Genomic DNA, 18,804 nt, shown 5'->3' with positions numbered 1-18,804 from the left:
AAGTCCTTTATGAATCTCCTGTAAAACCCAGCATGACCAAGAAAACTTCGGATGTCTTTCACTGTCTTTGGTGGGGGCAAACCAACCATAACATCGATTTTGGCCTTATCCACCTCAATCCCCTTCTCTGAAATCTTGTGCCCCAGCACAATCCCTTCTTTGACCATGAAGTGACACTTCTCCCAGTTCAGCACAAGGTTGGTGTCTTCACATCTCTGTAGGACCCTGCACAAATTTGACAAACAAGCAGAAAATGAAGATCCATAGACAGAGAAATCATCCATGAACACCTCCACAACATCCTCAATCAGATCAGAAAAGATCGACATCATGCACCTTTGAAAGGTGGCTGGAGCATTACATAGACCAAATGGCATTCTTCGATATGCGAAGGTACCATAAGGACATGTGAATGTTGTTTTCTCCTGATCATTGGGATGTATGGGGATCTGGAAGAATCCTGAATATCCATCAAGGAAACAATAGAATGGATGATTTGCAAGTCTCTCAAGCATCTGATCAATAAATGGAAGTGGAAAATGATCCTTTTTAGATGCAGAGTTCAGTTTGCGGTAATCAATACACATCCTATGCCCAGTGACTATTCTTGTTGGTATCAATTCATCCTTGTCATTTTTAATCACAGTTGTACCACCCTTTTTTGGCACAACATGCACAGGAGATACCCATTTAGAATCTGAGATATGGTAGGTAACACAAGCATCTAAGAGTTTAAGAATCTCTTTCTTTACAACATCTTTCAGGTTAGGATTTAACCTTCTTTGATGCTCGATAGAAGTCATTGATTCATCCTCAAGATGTATCCTATGCATACACAAAGAGGGTGATATTCCCTTGATGTCATCAAGTGAGTAACCTATTGCTTTTCTAAATCTTTTAAGTGTTTTCAAAAGTTCAGATAGCTCAGTTTCAGTAAGTTCACTACTCACAATGACTGGATAAGTTCCATTGGGACCAAGAAATGCATACCTTACACCATTGGGGAGAGGTTTAAGCTCCACCTTAGGCGCCTTAAGCTCGCTCCAGTCGTCTTGCTGGGTGTCTCCTTGTTGAATAACCGAGGCTTCCCGATGGACAATTTGAGGGAGCTCCTCATACTGATCCTTACTACCAAATCCTCTGTGTGAATCCAACATCATCCCATAGGCAGCACTCTCCAGGTTCTGAATCACTTCAGCTGGCCTCTCTATCGTCAAAGCATGCTGTAGAGGGTCTTCTAGTGACAATTCTTCAAGGAGCTCATCAGCAAGGGCATCCATCTCTTCAATGTAGAAAACTTGCCCTTGAACTGTTGGTTTCTTCATTACCTCCTTGATGTCAAAGTGAAGAACATGCCATTTACCCAAGTGGAGATCAATCTTCTTTCACATTAACAATTTCTCCTGCCGTAGCAAAGAAAGGCCTTCCAAGGATTAAAGGATCTGCAGCTTCCTCACCCATCTCAAGCACCACAAAGTCTGTAAGGATCTCATATTTTCCAACCATAACGGGGAGGTCCTCCAAGATACCCACATGGTACTTCACTGAACGATCAGCCAATACCAGAGACCGTCTACACTTCTTGTACTGAGTGAAACCAAGCTTCTTAGCAACAGATAAAGACATCAACCTGACACTAGCTCCCAAATCGCAGAGACATCTATCAAATACCATAGGTCCAAGAGCACAAGGTAATGTGAAGCATCCTGGATCTTCTAGCTTCTTTGGAACAACAAGCCTCTGGATGATGGCACTGCACTCATGAGTGAGAATCATCATGCCCTCCATCTCCTTCTTCTTTGCAGCTACAACATCTTTCAGGAACTTGCTATATTGAGGAATTAGCATGAAAGCATCAATGATGGGCATTGTGACTTGAACTTCACTCATTTGCTTCTCAAATAGAGCTTTGTACTTCTCTAGCAGCTGCCTCTTGAATCTACCAGGGAATGGTAGTTTGGGTTCATAGGGAGGAGGAACAAAAGAATTCTCACTTGCTGGAGCAACAACTTCACCATCTTTCACTGTTTTCTTCTCTTCCCCAACCTTTCCTTTACCTTTTGCTTCCACAATCTTCTCCAAGATTTCATCATTGATTTTCTCATCAACAATCACCACTTCATCATCTATGTTGATGGCAACCCCCTCACCTTGTTTCTCAGCATCCTTGGTGAGAGCTTTCTGAGGTAACTCCTTACCACTCCTGAGGGTGATAGCTTTCATGGTCTCCTTGGGGTTTTGCTCAGATTTTCCAGGTAAAGAACCTTGTTGGCGATTTTGTTGAGTGTTCATGGCAGCAAACTGGTTCTCCAAGGTTCTGAACTTGTTGTTGAGCTCATTGTAGCTTCCATCAATCTTTGCGTGAAGGTTTTTCAACTCATAGCCAACATGCTTCTCACTTCTTGTCTGAGACTCCAAGATTTGTTTTAGTAGGGCATCAGTGCTGCTGACTGGAGGAGTAGAGGTAGAAGTAGTAGGTTGTTGTTGGGCAGGTTGTTGTCCTTTGTTGTTGAAACCGGGAGGAGGGTTTTGTTGAGGCTGATAGCTGCCTTGCTGGTTGTTCCGAGGGTGATAACCACTCTGTTGGTTGTTGGGATAAGATCTCTGTTGGTAGTTGTTGTGCTGAAAGTTTGGCTCTTTCTTGTACCAGCTACCATTGTTGTTGATGAAGCACCGCTCTTCTTGCCCTTCCAAACCATCAACTTCCTGGACAACAGGTGTGGCTTCTTTGTTTGGGTTACCAACAAAGTGCAGCTGCCCCTGGGTGGCCTTATCAGCAATGAGAATATCAATCTTATCCTGGAGAGCCTTTAACTCCCTCCTCGTCTGCTTGTCATCTGTTCGACTGCCTCTGTCGTGGTCTCCACTGTAGACTGCATCACTCTTTACCATGATGTCAACTAGCTCTTCTGCATCTTCCTTAGTTCTCCCCAAAAAGAACCCATTGCTAGTTGTATCCAGTCTGGCCCTGTACTTAGGAAGAGCACCACGGTGGAATGTGCTCAGCAAGCTCTCCTTAGAGAAACCATGGTGTGGGCATTGAGCTTGGTAGCCCTTGAATCTCTCCCAGGCTTCACTGAAGCCTTCCAAGCCTTTCTGTTGAAAGCTGGAGATCTCATTTCTCAGCTTAGCAGTTCTTGAAGTAGAGAAGAACTTCTCCAAGAAAGCTTTCTTGCAGTCATCCCAAGTGGTGATTGAGTCACTTGGTAGATACTTCTCCCACTGTCGTGCCTTATCCCCCAGAGAGAAAGGGAATAACTTCAGCTTTTAAGGCATCCTCAGACACACCATTGGTTATTGACAACCCACAGTAGCTGTCGAACATGTCCAAGTGATCAAATGGGTCCTCTAGAGCCAAGCCATGATACTTGTTGTTCTCGATCACCTTGAGGAGTCCTGATTTGATCTCAAAGTTGTTGGTTGCTACAGCTGGTGCTCGGATTCCCAATCTATGACCATGAATGTTGGGGCGGTCATAAGTGCCAATGGGTCGAGCTGCTCGTTGTTGGTTTTGTGGAACGTTGTTGGCATCATTTTGAGGTATGTCTCCCATATCAGTATCCAATCTCTGCAAGTGAGACTGTTGCTCTTCTTCTCTTCTCTTTCTAGCAAACTCTCTCTCTAAAGCTCTGATGTATGCGGCTCTTGGAACTAGGTTTGATGGACCCCTACTCCTCAAGTTCATACACCTGTAAATTAAAGGGAGGTGAAGAAGGAGAATCAGTGACTAAAGAAAATAAAAATGACTTAGTCTCAAGCAAATGACTAAATCTCAATGTTCAAATCTACTTAGAATTTGGCAACGGCGCCAATTTGATGTTAGGAGTTTTCAAGGCTCCTAAGACAAATGTTGTAGTATAAATGATTGTCGAACCAATTCCAAGGGATTTCAAGCACTGAGAATGCAAGTACTTACTTAAACTAAGTGCAACCGATGATTTAAAGGGTTTTCTAAACTAATGATTAATACTAATGCAGTTTCAGAATAATAAAAGGGTAAATGAGTTGACTTTCTTAACTAAGGAAAATAAGAACTCATGGGCATAGGAATTAGACCTTGGGTGATCAAGTTTCGAATTAAGGATGGCAGACGAACAATCACACTATCAACCTTAAGCTTAGACACGATCCTAAACAAACTCTATGTCTAGATGAATGTTCATTTACTAACACATTTCAAATAACAAATGTCTTTGGTTGAATAATATGGAAGCAATCATTACTAACAGGTCTAAGGCTATCTTAGCACTTCTAACAACAAATGTCTTTGGCAAAATATGCTAAAAGCTTAGAAGAGTTGTTTCAGGCATTTCATCGAACACCTTTTGGGTGGGAAGTGCCTAAAGATCAACTTTTGAGAAGCTAACTCAGAAGATGCATTATGATTACTCTACTAGCAAGGTTTTGGAATGATCTACTCTAAAACATCCTAGCTCTAACCTAATCACCTTTAATCTTCCTAACCCATGAATTCAAATGGTGATTACTCACTGCTCTTCATGATTCCTCTTAAACCCATTTTGGATTTCAGATTAATCATACAAAGGGATACAACAATGAATTGGAAAGACAGAATTGCAATAACTAGATGAACAAAGATGATTCAAGAGATGAAACTTTCCAAAGGTTTTTCTTAGAACCAAAAGATAATCTGTCTGGTGGCTGCTAAATGTACTTAAAACATAGGTTTTCAGAAGTAAAAACGTGCATAATGAAATGACCAAAAGGCCCTTGAGTAGAAATGAATTCGAGTATACAGAAGGCGCGCAGCGACCTTCAGTAGTCGCTCCGAGAGGTCGCTCCAGGCTTCGGGAGCGACATGGAGGGGTCGCTGCGAGACGTCGCTCCGGGTCGCTCTTCGCGAGCGACCTCGCTGTGTCGCTCCGGTCACGTTGCTCCGGGTCGCTCTTCGCGAGCGACCTCGCTGTGTCGCTCCGGTCACGTTGCTCCCAGCTGGAGCGACCTTATGGTGTCGCTCCGGAACGTCGCTGTAAGGTCGCTCTCGTGCCTCCGAGCGATGGAGACGCGAGCGACATCGAGGTGTCGCTCTGGCCAAGTCGCTCTGAAAGGGTGTCACAGCGACTTCACGGTGTCGCTCCGGTGAGGTCGCTCCCATGCACTGCTCGTCCAATGATCACCTTTATCACCTCTTTTGAGCTCCAAATGCACCCAAATGTCTCCAAGAACTTCATGTGGTACTCCAATACCTGATAAGGACTCATGTATGCAAAATGCAACCTAAACATGGCTAAATCCTAGTCTATATGATCAAAATGCACATGGGTGAACGGATAAGACAATGAAAATATGCAAGATATCAATCTGCTAGCTTTCACCGAAGACTGGAAGAATTTGGAGTTTCTATCTCCCAGTACAAGCCATTTGTCTCTATTTTTCTAACTCCAGTGCATTTCTTCTTCTCTATACGCCTGCAAGATCTCCTTCTTAATGTTGTTGATTGCAAAGATACGGTCTCGTCTGCAGCCATTCCAACCTCTCGTGCAATATGTGGATTTTGACTTTTGCATTAAAAACCCTTTTCTTCTTCCACTGGCTCATGGCTCTACGACACCTCCTGATTTTCTCAGAGATTGAGTTGTTGTGTTGCCTTTCTTTCCACGCACCATGAATCTCATGTTTAACTTCAGCGTGTAGGAGGAGACGTTCGACAAAGCAGAAACGTCCCCTGAAGGATTCAGCTGAAGCTCTGAGGCTGACAAAAACCGGGCGATGATCAGAACCTCTGTTCTCTAAAAATCTTTGATTGGACCCCGAGAAGAGATTCGACCAAGCCTTGTTCGTAAAGAATCTATCAAGGCAACACTGTATTCATTTCTTCCATCTACGACCACCCCACGTGAACCTGTCACCTCTGCTCGAGAGTTCTTCCATTCCACAGCAGTTTATCATGTCTGAAAATGGCTTGAAAGAGCTTTCTGGCCTTACAGGGCCTCCAGATTTTTCCTGATTGTTTAAGATCTCGTTGAAGTCCCCTACCATACCCCATGGCTCTTTTCGAGAACACCCAATACGACTTAACCTTTCCCAAACTACACTTCGACCATCAGTTGCTGGCTCCCCATATATACAAGATAAAAAGAATGAGATATCACCCAACTGAACCGAGCAGTCAATCATATTCTTACTAGCCGTTAAAACATCCACCCTTACATTTTTCTTACTAAACCAACACTGAAACCAACAGGGTTTATAGTAAAAACATGCTCATACCCCAACCAAACTTTAAGATCAACTAAAACATTTCGAGAATTTTTTATTTCAATTAAAAAGAGTAGGTCTGGAAAATGGTATTGACGCATTTTCGTAGACGTTGAATTGTCAAGCCTTGAGACCGCCCCAAGCCTTGGCAATTCCAACTCAAAATGCTCATTAGACTTTGGGCAATCCCTCATGTGGGATCGCCTTAAGGCAGCACGCCTTAGGTGTTGATCTTCCTTCTTCCTCTTTTTCTTCACACTTTCTCTTCTTTGCTCCTGACACTTGCTTCCCCTCTCTGTGAACGATCATCTCACGGAACTCATCCTTTGCAGCACCATCTACTCTTTGTTTTCTTGCAGCTTTGGAAGGTCTCCTATGCGGGTTGTTTCTCTTTCTGATCATCCCAGATGAGCCAGGTTTCCATGCCTCTGACTTGAACACCGTTGGATATACAGAAAGAGTGGACTTGATACTGTAAACACTTCCTTCAGAGTTGCAATTTCCCCCCCCCCCCTACCAGGAACGCTGCGAGCTTCATACGCCTTAAACGATGCCGCCATATGCTTTTCAGGTTTTTTCACCACCATTTGCTTCTCTTGATCCTCTATTTGCTTCCCATAGTCAAAAACCAAACCTTTTCCTCTGTTAAGGTCCTTGGTTATCTCGGGAGGAGCCTCCAGTCTGAGACACGATCTCTACACTTCTGGGTCCTTCTCTGCTTCTTTGACAGACTTGATAACTTTATGAATTTTGATACCAAAGTCTTCCCCCGTGTTAGCAATGAGGTACCTTCACATTTCTTGAAGTACTTCTTCAGCTATGCGAGGTCTCCCTGTGGCTGGGTTGATGCCCACCTGAGAATCAGAGAGCACTCCATAGAAAAGGTCTTGTTCCTGGAGACAGTGCTTCTTCAAGGCTAACTCTTCCTGCACCTTCATCCTTCTACTTCTAGACTCTTCTTGTCTCCTTTTCACAGATAGAGGGCATATGGCCTTCTCATGATTGAGACGGTAGCAGGTGAAGCACCTTTTCTGAACGTTTTCATAATTGAAATGGACCACCGTTGATTTCCCCTCCCCTAAATCGATGACTCTCGCCATTTTCAGGGGGTTGGCTACATTGAACTTCACCTAAACCCTTACAAAAGGCTGGGTGATGGGTTTAGTCGGGTCATAAGCCACCACGATGGTTTTACCCACTAGATCCCCCAAAGCCGTGAGCGCCACCTTCGTGTAATGGTTCACCGGAATTTTACTTATCTGAACCCACAAGGTAACATATTGTAGATAGTCCACTAGTAAAAATCTACCGCATAGCCACGGTACTACCACTGTAAAACTGTGGCTATAAACAAATAGCCACGACTCAGTCACGAATTAGCCACGGTTAACAATTAGCCACGATTAATCCAAAAAGAAGCCACAGAATAGCCACGAAGCAAGAAAGTGGCTACATTAGCCACGATTTAGCTACAAAGTTTCCGTGAGAAGAGACATAGCCACGGTTATAGCCAGTATTGTTTCAGTAGCTATATTACTAGCCACTGTATAACCACATTTTTGTCATGGCAGTGTACAAACCCTAATTCTATACCCTAAACCCCAAACTTAAACATACATATAAAACTATATATCTAATTTTTTCAATCTTATAATTTAAATCACAAACTCTAATATATTTAAACTACAAATATATTTCAATGTTAAACTCTAAATTTTAATCATAAACTCAACTACAAATACATTATATCCAAATCCTATATCATACATTAAACCATTAACCGTTGAATCTAAACCCAAACTTTATATACTATAAACTCCAAAACATTTATACTTTCCATTATATAACTTTAACATTGTAAATTAGATATAATTTTCCATAGTCCAACTCTTAAATATAACCATATATCTTTTAAACTCTAAACCTAAAACATTATACATTCCAAATTTCCTAACACATATATACTTTCAATTATGTAACTTTGACATTTATAAATGTAATCATATTCTTCAAATTCCAAACTTTAAACTTAATCATATATTATTTAATTAACTCTAAACTCCGAGTTTTTTTTTATATATTTTCCAAATTTTATATTTTCCAAATTTTATACCCAAAATTAAAAAAAGATTTAAACTTCAATTTTTATTATAAACTAAATCACCAACTATTAATTATTATATAATCCTTAAACTTTTAATCCTTAACACTTAAAACTTTAATCCTTCAACTTTAATCTTTAACACTTCATAACACTATATAAAATTAAAACAAAAACAAACGTAAATAACAACCGTTTCTTATTGGTTAAAAAACAAGAGCGTTCGGATAGCTAATCTAACCATTGGTTACAATTAATCAATGGTCTAGATTGATTCTTTTTGTGTTTCTTTGTCATAGGCCAGACAGATCTAGCACCACACAATTCAATACTCTCTTTCACGCCTCCCTCTTCTGTCACGTTTCTTCCCCTCCTCTTCCACACAAATTAACTTGCGGTTAAGGGTGATTATGATGATGATGAAGGTCGCAGAAGAAGAGAGTCTCCGTGGAGGGTGATGACGATGGTCGCAGAAGAACTGACTCGATGTGAAGGGTTACTCGCCGTGAGGGTAACTCTGGTCTTAAGCTCTTCGTCGTAGACGATTTCATCAATAAATCAACACGAATGAAGGTACACAAATCCCTTCTCGCAAACCCAAATTTCTAACCTGTAATATCTCTAGGGTTTCTTCTGTTTTTCAAAAGATTTAATTTTTTTCTTGTTTACACAGACGAACGCCACGAATGGAGAAGGGTGAGAAAGATAGACGGCGACGGAGGACACGAGACGGCGACAGAGTGCGGTGAAGGAGGCAGAAGATCTCCTGGTGGTTTGGTTGGTGGTGGAGTGGCACGGCTATCCGGAGACGCGGGGAGATGGGCTATCACCGGAGGAATTGTGTGGTAGTGCATGCTGTCGTGGTCCAGTGGTGCTGAGCAAGAAAAAGAAGAGAAAGGCGGAGAAGGAGAGAAGACAAGAAGCCGGTGACACCATCGGAGGTGGTCAGACGAGGACGTCGGAATTTGCCGGATTTATTTGTATTTTATATATATTGTTTGTATTTTATTATATATTATTAAAATGTCCATTTTGCTTTTTATTTTTTAAAAAAAAACTTATTCTAAATAGCCACGATAAAACTGTGACAAAACAGTAGCTATACATTTCCACGATTAATCTGTGGCAAAATCGTAGCTAGAATAGTCACGAAAGTATTGTGGTAAAATGTGTTAGCCACGCTACGGTTATTTTTAGCCACGAAGCTATAGCCTCGGTAAATTTTTGATCCAGAAGCGTGGTTTTTTTCTTCATAGCCACGGTTTTCTCTTCTATAGCCACGGTGTTATAGTGGCTATACGTTAGATTTCTACTAGTTGTCTTCGAGAGGATTCTTTACCCGCCGTTCCAGCACAATAACCCATTCATTGAAAATTTGGACCCCTTTCTCCAAAACATCCATTAGGTCGTGCTCATTTTGAAAGATGAACTGGAATCGTTCTTTAGGCAGTGCAATTTCACGGACCCTTCCCTCTTTTTCCCACTTTCTCGGCATCTTGTAAATCAAAGTTGACATCTTTTGACACTCTGGGTTCAGAATACGACCCATCAAACTCAGCTTGTTCTCCTCAGCAGAGCTAAAGCCAGGAAGAGTCGGCATCTTGAAAGGGACTTCTTCTTCCTCCAGGTTCAGTGCCATCATCGCTCTATCCATTGCTACAGACATCCTTTTCATACAGTATATAGACTTCTTTACTCGCTTGCTACTAACCCCCACCCACTTTCTTCTTAAATGCTTGAAGCAAAAGATGAACAAACAAATAAGATTTTCGGATTTGAAGGCAGATTATATCCTAAAACCAATTTTTTCCTTGACTTTTGAGTTAAAAATCGTGTTTTAACCACTTTTATGCAAACCCCATATAAACTTTACTTAACCTCTTGGATAAACAGCTAAAGCCCACTAGGGGTCACTCAGAGAGAAAAAACCTCCCACCTCTCACTAAAACTGCATGGGAGTAACACTAGTTTAAACGTAAGACACTTTACCTAAGGCATTTTTTACAAATCTAAGTTCTAGGTGTCTATTTTTTCCAATTTTCTCAAAAAGAAATGAAGGAGAACAAAATATTAAGAGTGTTTGTTCCTTATTATTCCTTCTCAGATTTAATAAAGAATATTTGTGTTCTATGATTCTCTAGATTAAAAGGAAAGAACAAAAATCTGAGAAAAAATATGTGATAACCGAAGGTGGTGGCGTGGAGAATCGGTGGTCTCCTCTTCGCCACCACCACAATAAATAATAATAAAAAAAATTCTATGTTTTTATAATAGATTTTAATTTAGAAATTTTATTTACATAATATTAAATTTTAATTTTTTTTTTTGAAAGATCCATTGTTAGCTACGGTTTATTTCGTAGCTAAAATTATCCATGAATATTTCATGAACAAAACGTGGTTATTTTTGTGGCAAAATCGTAGGTTTTTGCCACAATCATTTTTTTGCTGCGAGTTTACATCCACGTTTTATTTTCTTGTAAATCTTACATATAACCACGAAATTTTGGTCATAGCCACACAAAAATGTGGCTATATCCATTTTTTTTTACTACTGGTTGTATGATAAAGAAAAGTTGTAAAGTTTAAAAAATAAGAATATATTACTTCTTCATGGTTTCTATGAGATTTACATGATATCTGAATCATGGATGATACCTCAGACCCTCTTTATACTCCTTCTGTGAGTATTTCACGGTGTGTTATCGTAAAGTTGCCGTCTTTTAATTACCTCACATGTCGGCTTTTCCTAGTCTCACCTTACATTGTGTACCATATTGGACAAGGATATAACAATAGAGGTAGGGTGTACTACAACAACAGAGGTGGTAGTAGTCGTGGAACCTACTCAGCATGTGGCCATGGTTTTATTAACATTTCATTGGAGGCTCAAACCCTGGATCAAAGTCCATCTGTTAGATTTGCGGAAAATATGGGCATTCATCTTCTCGGTGCTACAGTCACTTTGATCATGACTATCAATCACCAAACACGCTTCATAACGCATTGACAACAGAAAAGCTGTCTGATCAAGTTAAGTACAATGTATAAGAATGATATCATGACGCTGCAGCAACTGCTCACATCACAAATAATGGATCTCAACTTTAATCCTCAAAACCGTAATTAGGAAATGGTGAGGTGATAGTCGGAAATGGAAATTACCTTCCTACCGCACATATTGGATCCATTTCTATGCAACTAACTCAAGGTACCTTACCCTTTAAAGATTTTCTTGTATGTCATGTTATAACAAAGTCTCTATTGTCTATATCCAAACTGACTTCCGGCTACCCGTGCGAAATCACATTTGACTCTGAGTCTGTGTTTGTTACGAACAAAGTGACAAAACAGGTGATAATACAAGGAAGAAGACATAAGGATCTTTATATGCTGAAGGATATCTAATTCAAGCTTTCCACTCAACTAGACAGTAGCCTACGTGTGAGAGGATTTGGCATTGGAGGCTAGGCCATCACCACATGGATGTTCATTAACAGCTTTTCAGGAATAAAGCCATAGTTTTCAATAAGTCAAGCTTCAAGACTATTTGTGATGCTTGTCAAATAGGGAATAGCTGTCAATTTCAATTTTTAGCTTCTGATTTTGTATCAAGTCAACCTTTAGAGGATACATTGTAAGTTTTGGGGTCCTAGTCCTATTGTATCATCACAAGGGTTTAAATATTATGTCATCTTTATTGATAGCTATTCAAGATACAGTTGGTTTACCCATTAAAGCTCAAATTAGACTTCTATTATGTGTTCATCCGGTTTAAAAGATGATTGAAAATCAACTACAGTGTGACGATGGAGGCGAATTTGTCACTAAACCCTTTTTAACACCTTTGGATGCTTCTAGTATTCAACAACTAGTCTTGTGTCCACATACGCTACAACAAGACGGGCTAGCAGAAAGGAAACACATGCGCACTTGACAGAATTAGCACTCACAATGTTGTTTCATAGTAAGATACCTCATCAGTTATGGGTGGAAGCATTCTTCACCTTAATTTTTTTCGGAAATCTTCTTTTTTTCTTCAGTTTTGGAAGATCATAAGAGTCCTTTTGAACCCTTGAATGAAATACCTCTTGTCTACACTGCCCTTTGAGTTTTTGGTTGTAAATGCTTCATGTATCTGATTGATTAATGTAAATAATCAAATGCATAGTTAAAGTTTATTTATTCTTTATAGTTTATTGATTATTAAAATTTTCTAGAATCGTTATATATGTGATTGATTAATGTAAATAATCAAATATTTCATATAAACTAATTAACTTTTGGGTTCCGGTATCACACCTTTTGTTTGGTGGATGACTGGCTTTGTCTCTGGGGCCGTGTCGTCTTCTTCAGCGGTGGTCGCCGGCTTTTAATTCCGGGAGTGAAGGCTTCTAAAACTTCGCGTCATCAGTGGCTCTGTTTCTCCCAAGTCGATTTGAAGCTCTCTGATGGACGGAGATCTGTTAGCAAAAGCGTGGTGGGGGTGTTGGTGTTTCCCGGATGAGATCTCGATTGGTCGATGGAAGCTCTCCGTGGAAGGGTGATTTGGTGTTGAAGGGATGCGCGATGTGATTCCATCTCCGGTGATTTGCGGTGAAACGTCGGTGAGTGTATCCTTCTGGCGGTGGTTTCTCGAAGCGGCGGACGTGTGAAGGGTAGGGTAATGTGTGTTCCCTTGCAGTTGTGGTTTCAACACGTGGTCAAGTCATGCTCTTATTTCAACAAGTGGATCGCGAAGCGTCTCGTGGGTTTGGGTATTAGACTTTTGGGCTTCTGGGTGTAGTAATTTGTGGTCCATGTCGGGTGGACTGATGGGTTTGAATCCTAAGTGTTTATGTCTTTGCTTGCCCTTCTTTGGGCCTTAGTTTGTTTTTGGAATTTAGTCCCTTTAATAATAACATTAGTAGATGAAAAAAAAAACTAAATTTTCCTACTATGATTTGTTAAAAATTAGAAAATAATGACTCTATTTTTTAATAGAATAGATAGATATCAAAATGATCTCTTAAATTATTTGAGAATTTAAAAACAAAATGACTCTTTCAATGTACGTAAGCATGGTCCTAGTCACTATCCAAACCCACGTTGTTGACAAAGACAAATTTGTCAAACTAAACATCCTAGCTAATCACTCACTATGAATTGAAATTTGATTATTTTTTGAAGCTTTTTTTAAATGATTATTTTTTGAAGTTATTAAAGTGTATATAAGAAAACTTAGGGTTTCAGCTGACACTTTGAAGGATTTTTTTTTTTTTTTTTTTGGTAAAAATGTTAAGACTTTGAAGGATTTTTGTTAAAGGTAATCATAACAACACACCAAAAATCTTTTACGATTTCATCAGAGCTCAAATCATTCCAATTGTTAATACTGAATACAAATCCCTTATTTGTGTTACTATTTATATTTTTCATTCTTCAATTCTGATCTACAGTTGTTTACTAATTGGAACCTATATTATTAAAATATAAAGCACAACACAAAACATAACAATTTCGTTATGCTAAATGAAACTACAGATATACATAAATCTTTTTTCTTTTTCCTTTTTTTTTTGTGGTGGGGAAGAAAACAGAATAAAATATAATGACAACAAAAACTAAGAAGGATAAATAGAAAAACGTGGACGATGAGGTTTGGTACTTTTGTGAGAAGAGGAGTGATGAAGTTGGCGTCGTTTCTCAGCAAAGCCATCACTGTTTCTCATTATCCAGTATCTCTCTATCTCTTCTGGTTGTCTTCCTGGCACTCGTCCTGCTATTAAATCCCACCTAAATTTAAAAAATATACACACAAATTACACTTTTATATTTTTATTTTGTCAATTCGGGTTCTATTTAGAGCCATACAAGCATTTATTCATAAGTACTTACTAGGTTCTCGACTTTATATATGAATATATGTATATAATTTAATGAACGTGATAGCTTTAACTAAATGTTTTTAAGAAAATTAGTGGACGCCATGTGCTTCCCTCTACAACATGGTACACTGCACAACTACAAATGTAAGTACATGCCTAAATTAACTTATGTTTCTTTAAAACTAGTTAACGTATGTTAACCTGGAAATATTTTATAGAATATCCTTTCTCTTTGGGCCGAGATAAATTGATATAAAAAGAGGAAGAAGAAATTGTCACCTATCACCTACAAGTCTATGCATTCGAAAGATGAGATCTTCTTCTTGTTCTGTCATATTGATAAACTCCCATTCAATACTGCTCACTTCTGCACACAGTTATATTCAAAACAAAGATTATATTAACAAAAAAAAAATACTTTTTGTTTTTGGTTAAAACTGGAAACTTAATCTTGCTACGTTTTTTCAGTTACTTAGCACGGCGTGTTCATTTGCGTTGTTTTCTACAAGTGCTCTCAAAGGTAAAATTTGAGGTCGATGGCAAATACTGCTTCCAAGATGTGCAACCCATGAACAATTATGCAAACAAGTAAAATACCATGTAAGAATAATATATGGAATAGAGAGGGGACCTTCAGAGTCATGGAGAGTGGCTTTGTGTTGCTTACGACGGCGACGACGGTCAGTGTTATCCATTAATATTGGAGACAGTAAGAAAAAGCCGAGCTAATGAAATTGAGATTTGAGGTTTAGTTGGAGAATGCAAGAAAAGATATATGTGAGAGATGAGAGTTTATAAAGAGAATATAAGAGAGGAGGAGAGAGGGGGAGAGGAGGAAGTATCCAACGAACAGCCTTTGCAAACTAATAGTAAGAAGTGTTGTGTGGTCTTGTTGACTCTTAGCCTTTGTGTAGACTTGTCGTTGCCACTCGTATACACATTGAGATGAATTCTCTTAATTCAAAACTTTAAACCTTCTTTCTTTTTTTATATTCAAAACTTATAAGTTTTAACCTTCTTTCTTTTTATATATTTTATAAAATATAATATTTGGTTCAAATTTGGCAGAGCAAGCTCCTGGATTTTATGGTAGTTGGGTTTATAGTTGTTTTTCATTGAACAATGATTTTCCTAAGAAATTAAGCTATGAATTACTAGTTTCTGTAGCGAAAAGAAAAGAAAAACACATCACTAGTTTTAAACGATTTTTCTTTTGCACATAAACCAAATCTGAACTAGTTAAACCAAACTAAATTAAATTTTCTTAAATCAAAACCAAATTAAAATCCATTTTTATCGGAATCGTTAGAATTTTTTTACGGAATATACCAAACTGAACCTGAATTTTGAGCTAAGCGAACAAAAGTACATTTCAATGTATTAAAAACATATAAAACAACATCATATACAAAATTACATCTGTTATCTTTATAAAATGTTTGAATAGAAAAAAATAATAAACAAAATAAGAACCAGATTTAATCATTAAAAATGTTTCCATTCAAATATTTAGAATATGCTTATTAATTTAATCATTTAAAAATTTTACATATTTTAATTGTATTATTCATCCCCTATACAAGAAGTCTCGTTTTCACATAAATGTGGATCATAGATATTTCGTTTAGGGATTATCAAAGAAGTCTACGGTGACCAAGGCCTGACTGGTTCAAACGCAGCGGTTGCGGTTGCAGTTGCGAGAGTTTGCGGATGCGGATGGTTGCGGTTTCTAGCGGTTTTAAGAGATTTGTATGACTGGTTATGCGGTTAGAAATTGGTGCGTTTGCGGGATATTTATGACTGGTTAACTACCAAATACAACAGCGGTTAAATAATAAATTAACAATATTTACTTTTTATATAATTATAAAAATATCAAAAATCATAATATTATAATAAATATAAATCATATTTAGAAAGTTATAGTTTTAAAATTTTAAAAATTATAGAAAATATTTTTATTTTAAAATTTTATAATATTAATTAAAACATAATAGATATATTTTAGTATTTTTATAATTCCAATTTAAAATTTTTATTGAATATTTTTATTTTTGTATTTATATGGTTTTTGAAAAGAAAAAAAATTGTCCTCCCGCAACCGCCCGCAACCGTAAACACTAGCTGGAACCAGCTTTTGGTTTTAAGAGATTCGGAGCGGTTTGAAACGATTTATACCGGTTTGTATGATTCTTTCGAAACGCTGTCAACCGCTACCAACCGCAAAAGCTGCGTTTGCGGGTGGTTGCGGAAAAACCAGTGAAGCCCTAAGACATTACATTTTCCCCAGACTGGCAGCTCCTTTTGCTGGCGGAGTACTCAAATCCGATTTAAAGTGAATCTAGAGAAATTTAATCCTTTCTTACATGATACAACTAAAAGCCCTTGAGTTTTGTATTCTTGTTGAAATTTTCAAAATCTACCATAAATTTGAACTGGCCATTAAAATAACGTATTAAATTCGAGTGCGAGACATCAAATACAAAGTACGCCTTTCAATAAATGTTGCTATAAGGAAATGCATGAGTACTATCATAGGCTTGATAGCATTCATGAGGAATTGAGGATCCTCGGTAAAAGTTATCAATAAGTTTTGTGAATTTGTTTGGGAACTTTACATGCGGTATTATGGGACCCTGCTCCATTTTCTACTAGGAACATCATTTTGGAGTTAAATATATTCAAACTTCATTCTACTTTTTTAACTCCATTTAGGAGTTGAACTTTTTTTACTTATAAAATAGTTTTTTAAATTTAAATATTTTTATTTCATATTTTTTCCTCCTTTTTAATACAATAACATGAAAAATATGATTTTCATAAGAGAATATTTAATAATTTTAAATAAAGATGCATAAACTAATAAAAATACCAAAACTAAACATAAAAATATAAAATAAACAAAATAAATGATTTAATAATCTGGTATATCATTTCTGGAACCACCAAGATCAGTGAAATATTGTTCAAACGATAAAAATGACCGATTTTAAAATTTTATTGCTCGATTTAGGAAATTCAAAGATGAAAAAACATATTATTCATTATAAATTGCATTAGTTGATCATGTGTGGAAAATATATTATATTGTTCATTATTAAACCAAAAATGATATCTTATATATATTTATGATTATTTTGCTTTTAATAATAAATGTTTAATTTTACTAAATTATATTTTTATGGAATTTCTGTAAACATAAAATAGTCGGGGTTAATTGGTAATTTTTTATAAATAGAATGTATTACTAACAATTATTCATTAAATAAAAGTGGAATTATTTTGGAATATTCATTTTTGGAATAAAAAATGGAATAATACATTGGAGTAAAACCCAACTCTATTTGGTGTTGCATCATTTTAAATAAAAAATAGAATAATACATTAGAGATGTTCTTAGTATTATTAGTATTATTTACTGTCAATCCAATTTATTCTTACACAAAGATGAAAATATTTTAATTTTTTTTACTATATTTGGACAAATTTGATTTTGAAAGAAATTTGAAGTTATTGGGAATTTATTACCGTATATTAATTTTTATTTATATTTTTGTAATCGAAAAATATTTTTATTATACGAAATTAACTCAAACATATAATACATATAGCTGAAAATAGTTAATATAATTTGCTTACTTTATTTTGGACAAATTTGATTTTGAAAGAGATATGAAGTTTTTGGGGTCTTGTTACTGTATATGAATTCCCATTTATAATTTTTATATTAAGAATAGTTTTTTATTATTATATGAACTCACACATATTATATGTATAAATGTTGACCATTCAGATTATATGTATTTGATAGGTACAATTAATTACGTGATTGCATACATCTAATCTGAATGTATACAAAATTTATGCTATTTATATTTATACAACTTTATTATGCCACTCATGATATTTTTCTTATAGTACCACACAACTTTACAACCAAATTTGAGCTCACGTCACATCAAGACAAATCTTTAACCAACCGATTTTACTCAAATATTATCCTAGTCCCTCTATTACCCTATGTTAAGACATTTTAGAACTTTTTCTTCTTTTGAGTTGTTTTTGAAGTTTTCATGAATAATAATTTAATTTGATAATTATGATAATCTTTATGATGGGTTCATAGATATTGTTAAGAAGTGATGGATTGAATTTTCATTTTATTAAGTAAACCAACAATTGGTATAATATCTTATGATCGAGTTCACAGAAGACCATTACACTACAAGAAAACAGCGGTATTCTGACGGACATTCCGACGGAAAATGAAATCCTCGGATTATACCGAGGAATTTCCGAGGAAATTCCGAGGAAACACAAAATTGGGATTCCTCGGAATTTCCTCGGAATATACCGACGGAATTCCGAGGAAACCTCAGTCCGTCGGAATATTCCGAGGAAATTCCGAGGAACAATGTGTTCCTCGGAAAAAACCGATGAATTCCGAGGAAATATTATAGCCGTTGGAGAGCCGTTGGGGGATTTTACAAAATTCCGAGGAAATTCCGACGAACTAGCCTTTTCCGTCGGAATTCCGTCGGAATTTCCTCGGTATGTCGGCAGGATTTAATCTATATAAACAAGCACTCCTCTTCCTCTTCATTCACTCCATATCTTC

The 18,804-nt window shown here is 37.2% G+C and overlaps 1 protein-coding gene, 2 long non-coding RNA genes and 1 other non-coding gene across 5 annotated transcripts; 3 read left to right on the top strand and 1 right to left on the bottom strand.

Annotated features, from left to right (window-relative positions):
• Positions 1 to 3,022: 3,022 nt before the first annotated feature.
• LOC125593519 lies at positions 3,023 to 3,129 on the top strand. Its single transcript, XR_007329423.1, has one exon. It is a non-coding gene; the product is annotated as a small nucleolar RNA R71 (small nucleolar RNA).
• Positions 3,130 to 8,449: 5,320 nt separating this feature from the next.
• On the top strand, positions 8,450 to 9,435 carry LOC111209303. The gene is made up of 2 exons (XR_002660940.2): positions 8,450 to 8,893; positions 8,994 to 9,435. It is a non-coding gene; the product is annotated as an uncharacterized LOC111209303 (long non-coding RNA).
• Positions 9,436 to 13,760: 4,325 nt separating this feature from the next.
• On the bottom strand, positions 13,761 to 15,055 carry LOC106418227 (transcription factor TRY). 2 transcript variants are annotated; one of them, XM_013858891.3, is made up of 3 exons: positions 14,818 to 15,055; positions 14,466 to 14,553; positions 13,761 to 14,094 (listed from the first exon to the last, which is right to left on the bottom strand). In XM_013858891.3, the coding sequence occupies exons 1-3, from the start codon at positions 14,879 to 14,881 to the stop codon at positions 13,923 to 13,925; spliced, it is 324 nt and encodes a 107-aa protein (XP_013714345.1). In that variant the 5' UTR covers positions 14,882 to 15,055; the 3' UTR covers positions 13,761 to 13,922. The 2 variants fall into 2 exon arrangements, with proteins under 2 accessions (XP_013714345.1, XP_048624643.1); XM_048768686.1 differs by having other exon boundaries at positions 14,477 to 14,553.
• Positions 14,093 to 15,204, top strand: LOC125592958. The gene is made up of 2 exons (XR_007328781.1): positions 14,093 to 14,330; positions 14,655 to 15,204. It is a non-coding gene; the product is annotated as an uncharacterized LOC125592958 (long non-coding RNA).
• Positions 15,205 to 18,804: the final 3,600 nt, after the last annotated feature.

This window comes from Brassica napus, chromosome C9 (genome assembly GCF_020379485.1).
Source record: "Brassica napus cultivar Da-Ae chromosome C9, Da-Ae, whole genome shotgun sequence".
Lineage (NCBI taxonomy): Eukaryota > Viridiplantae > Streptophyta > Magnoliopsida > Brassicales > Brassicaceae > Brassica > Brassica napus.
Note: the sequence above shows the minus strand (reverse complement) of the source record. Positions and strands in the feature narration are given on the sequence as shown.

Coding starts and splice junctions, on each gene's coding strand:
- LOC106418227 (XM_013858891.3), bottom strand. CDS start 14,881: ATGGATAACACTGACCGTCGTCGCCGTCGTAAGCAACACAAAGCCACT. Junction 14,554..14,817: donor CACTCTCCATGACTCTGAAG/GTCCCCTCTCTA, acceptor AACTGTGTGCAG/AAGTGAGCAGTATTGAATGG. Junction 14,095..14,465: donor CATAGACTTGTAGGTGATAG/GTGACAATTTCT, acceptor TTTTAAATTTAG/GTGGGATTTAATAGCAGGAC.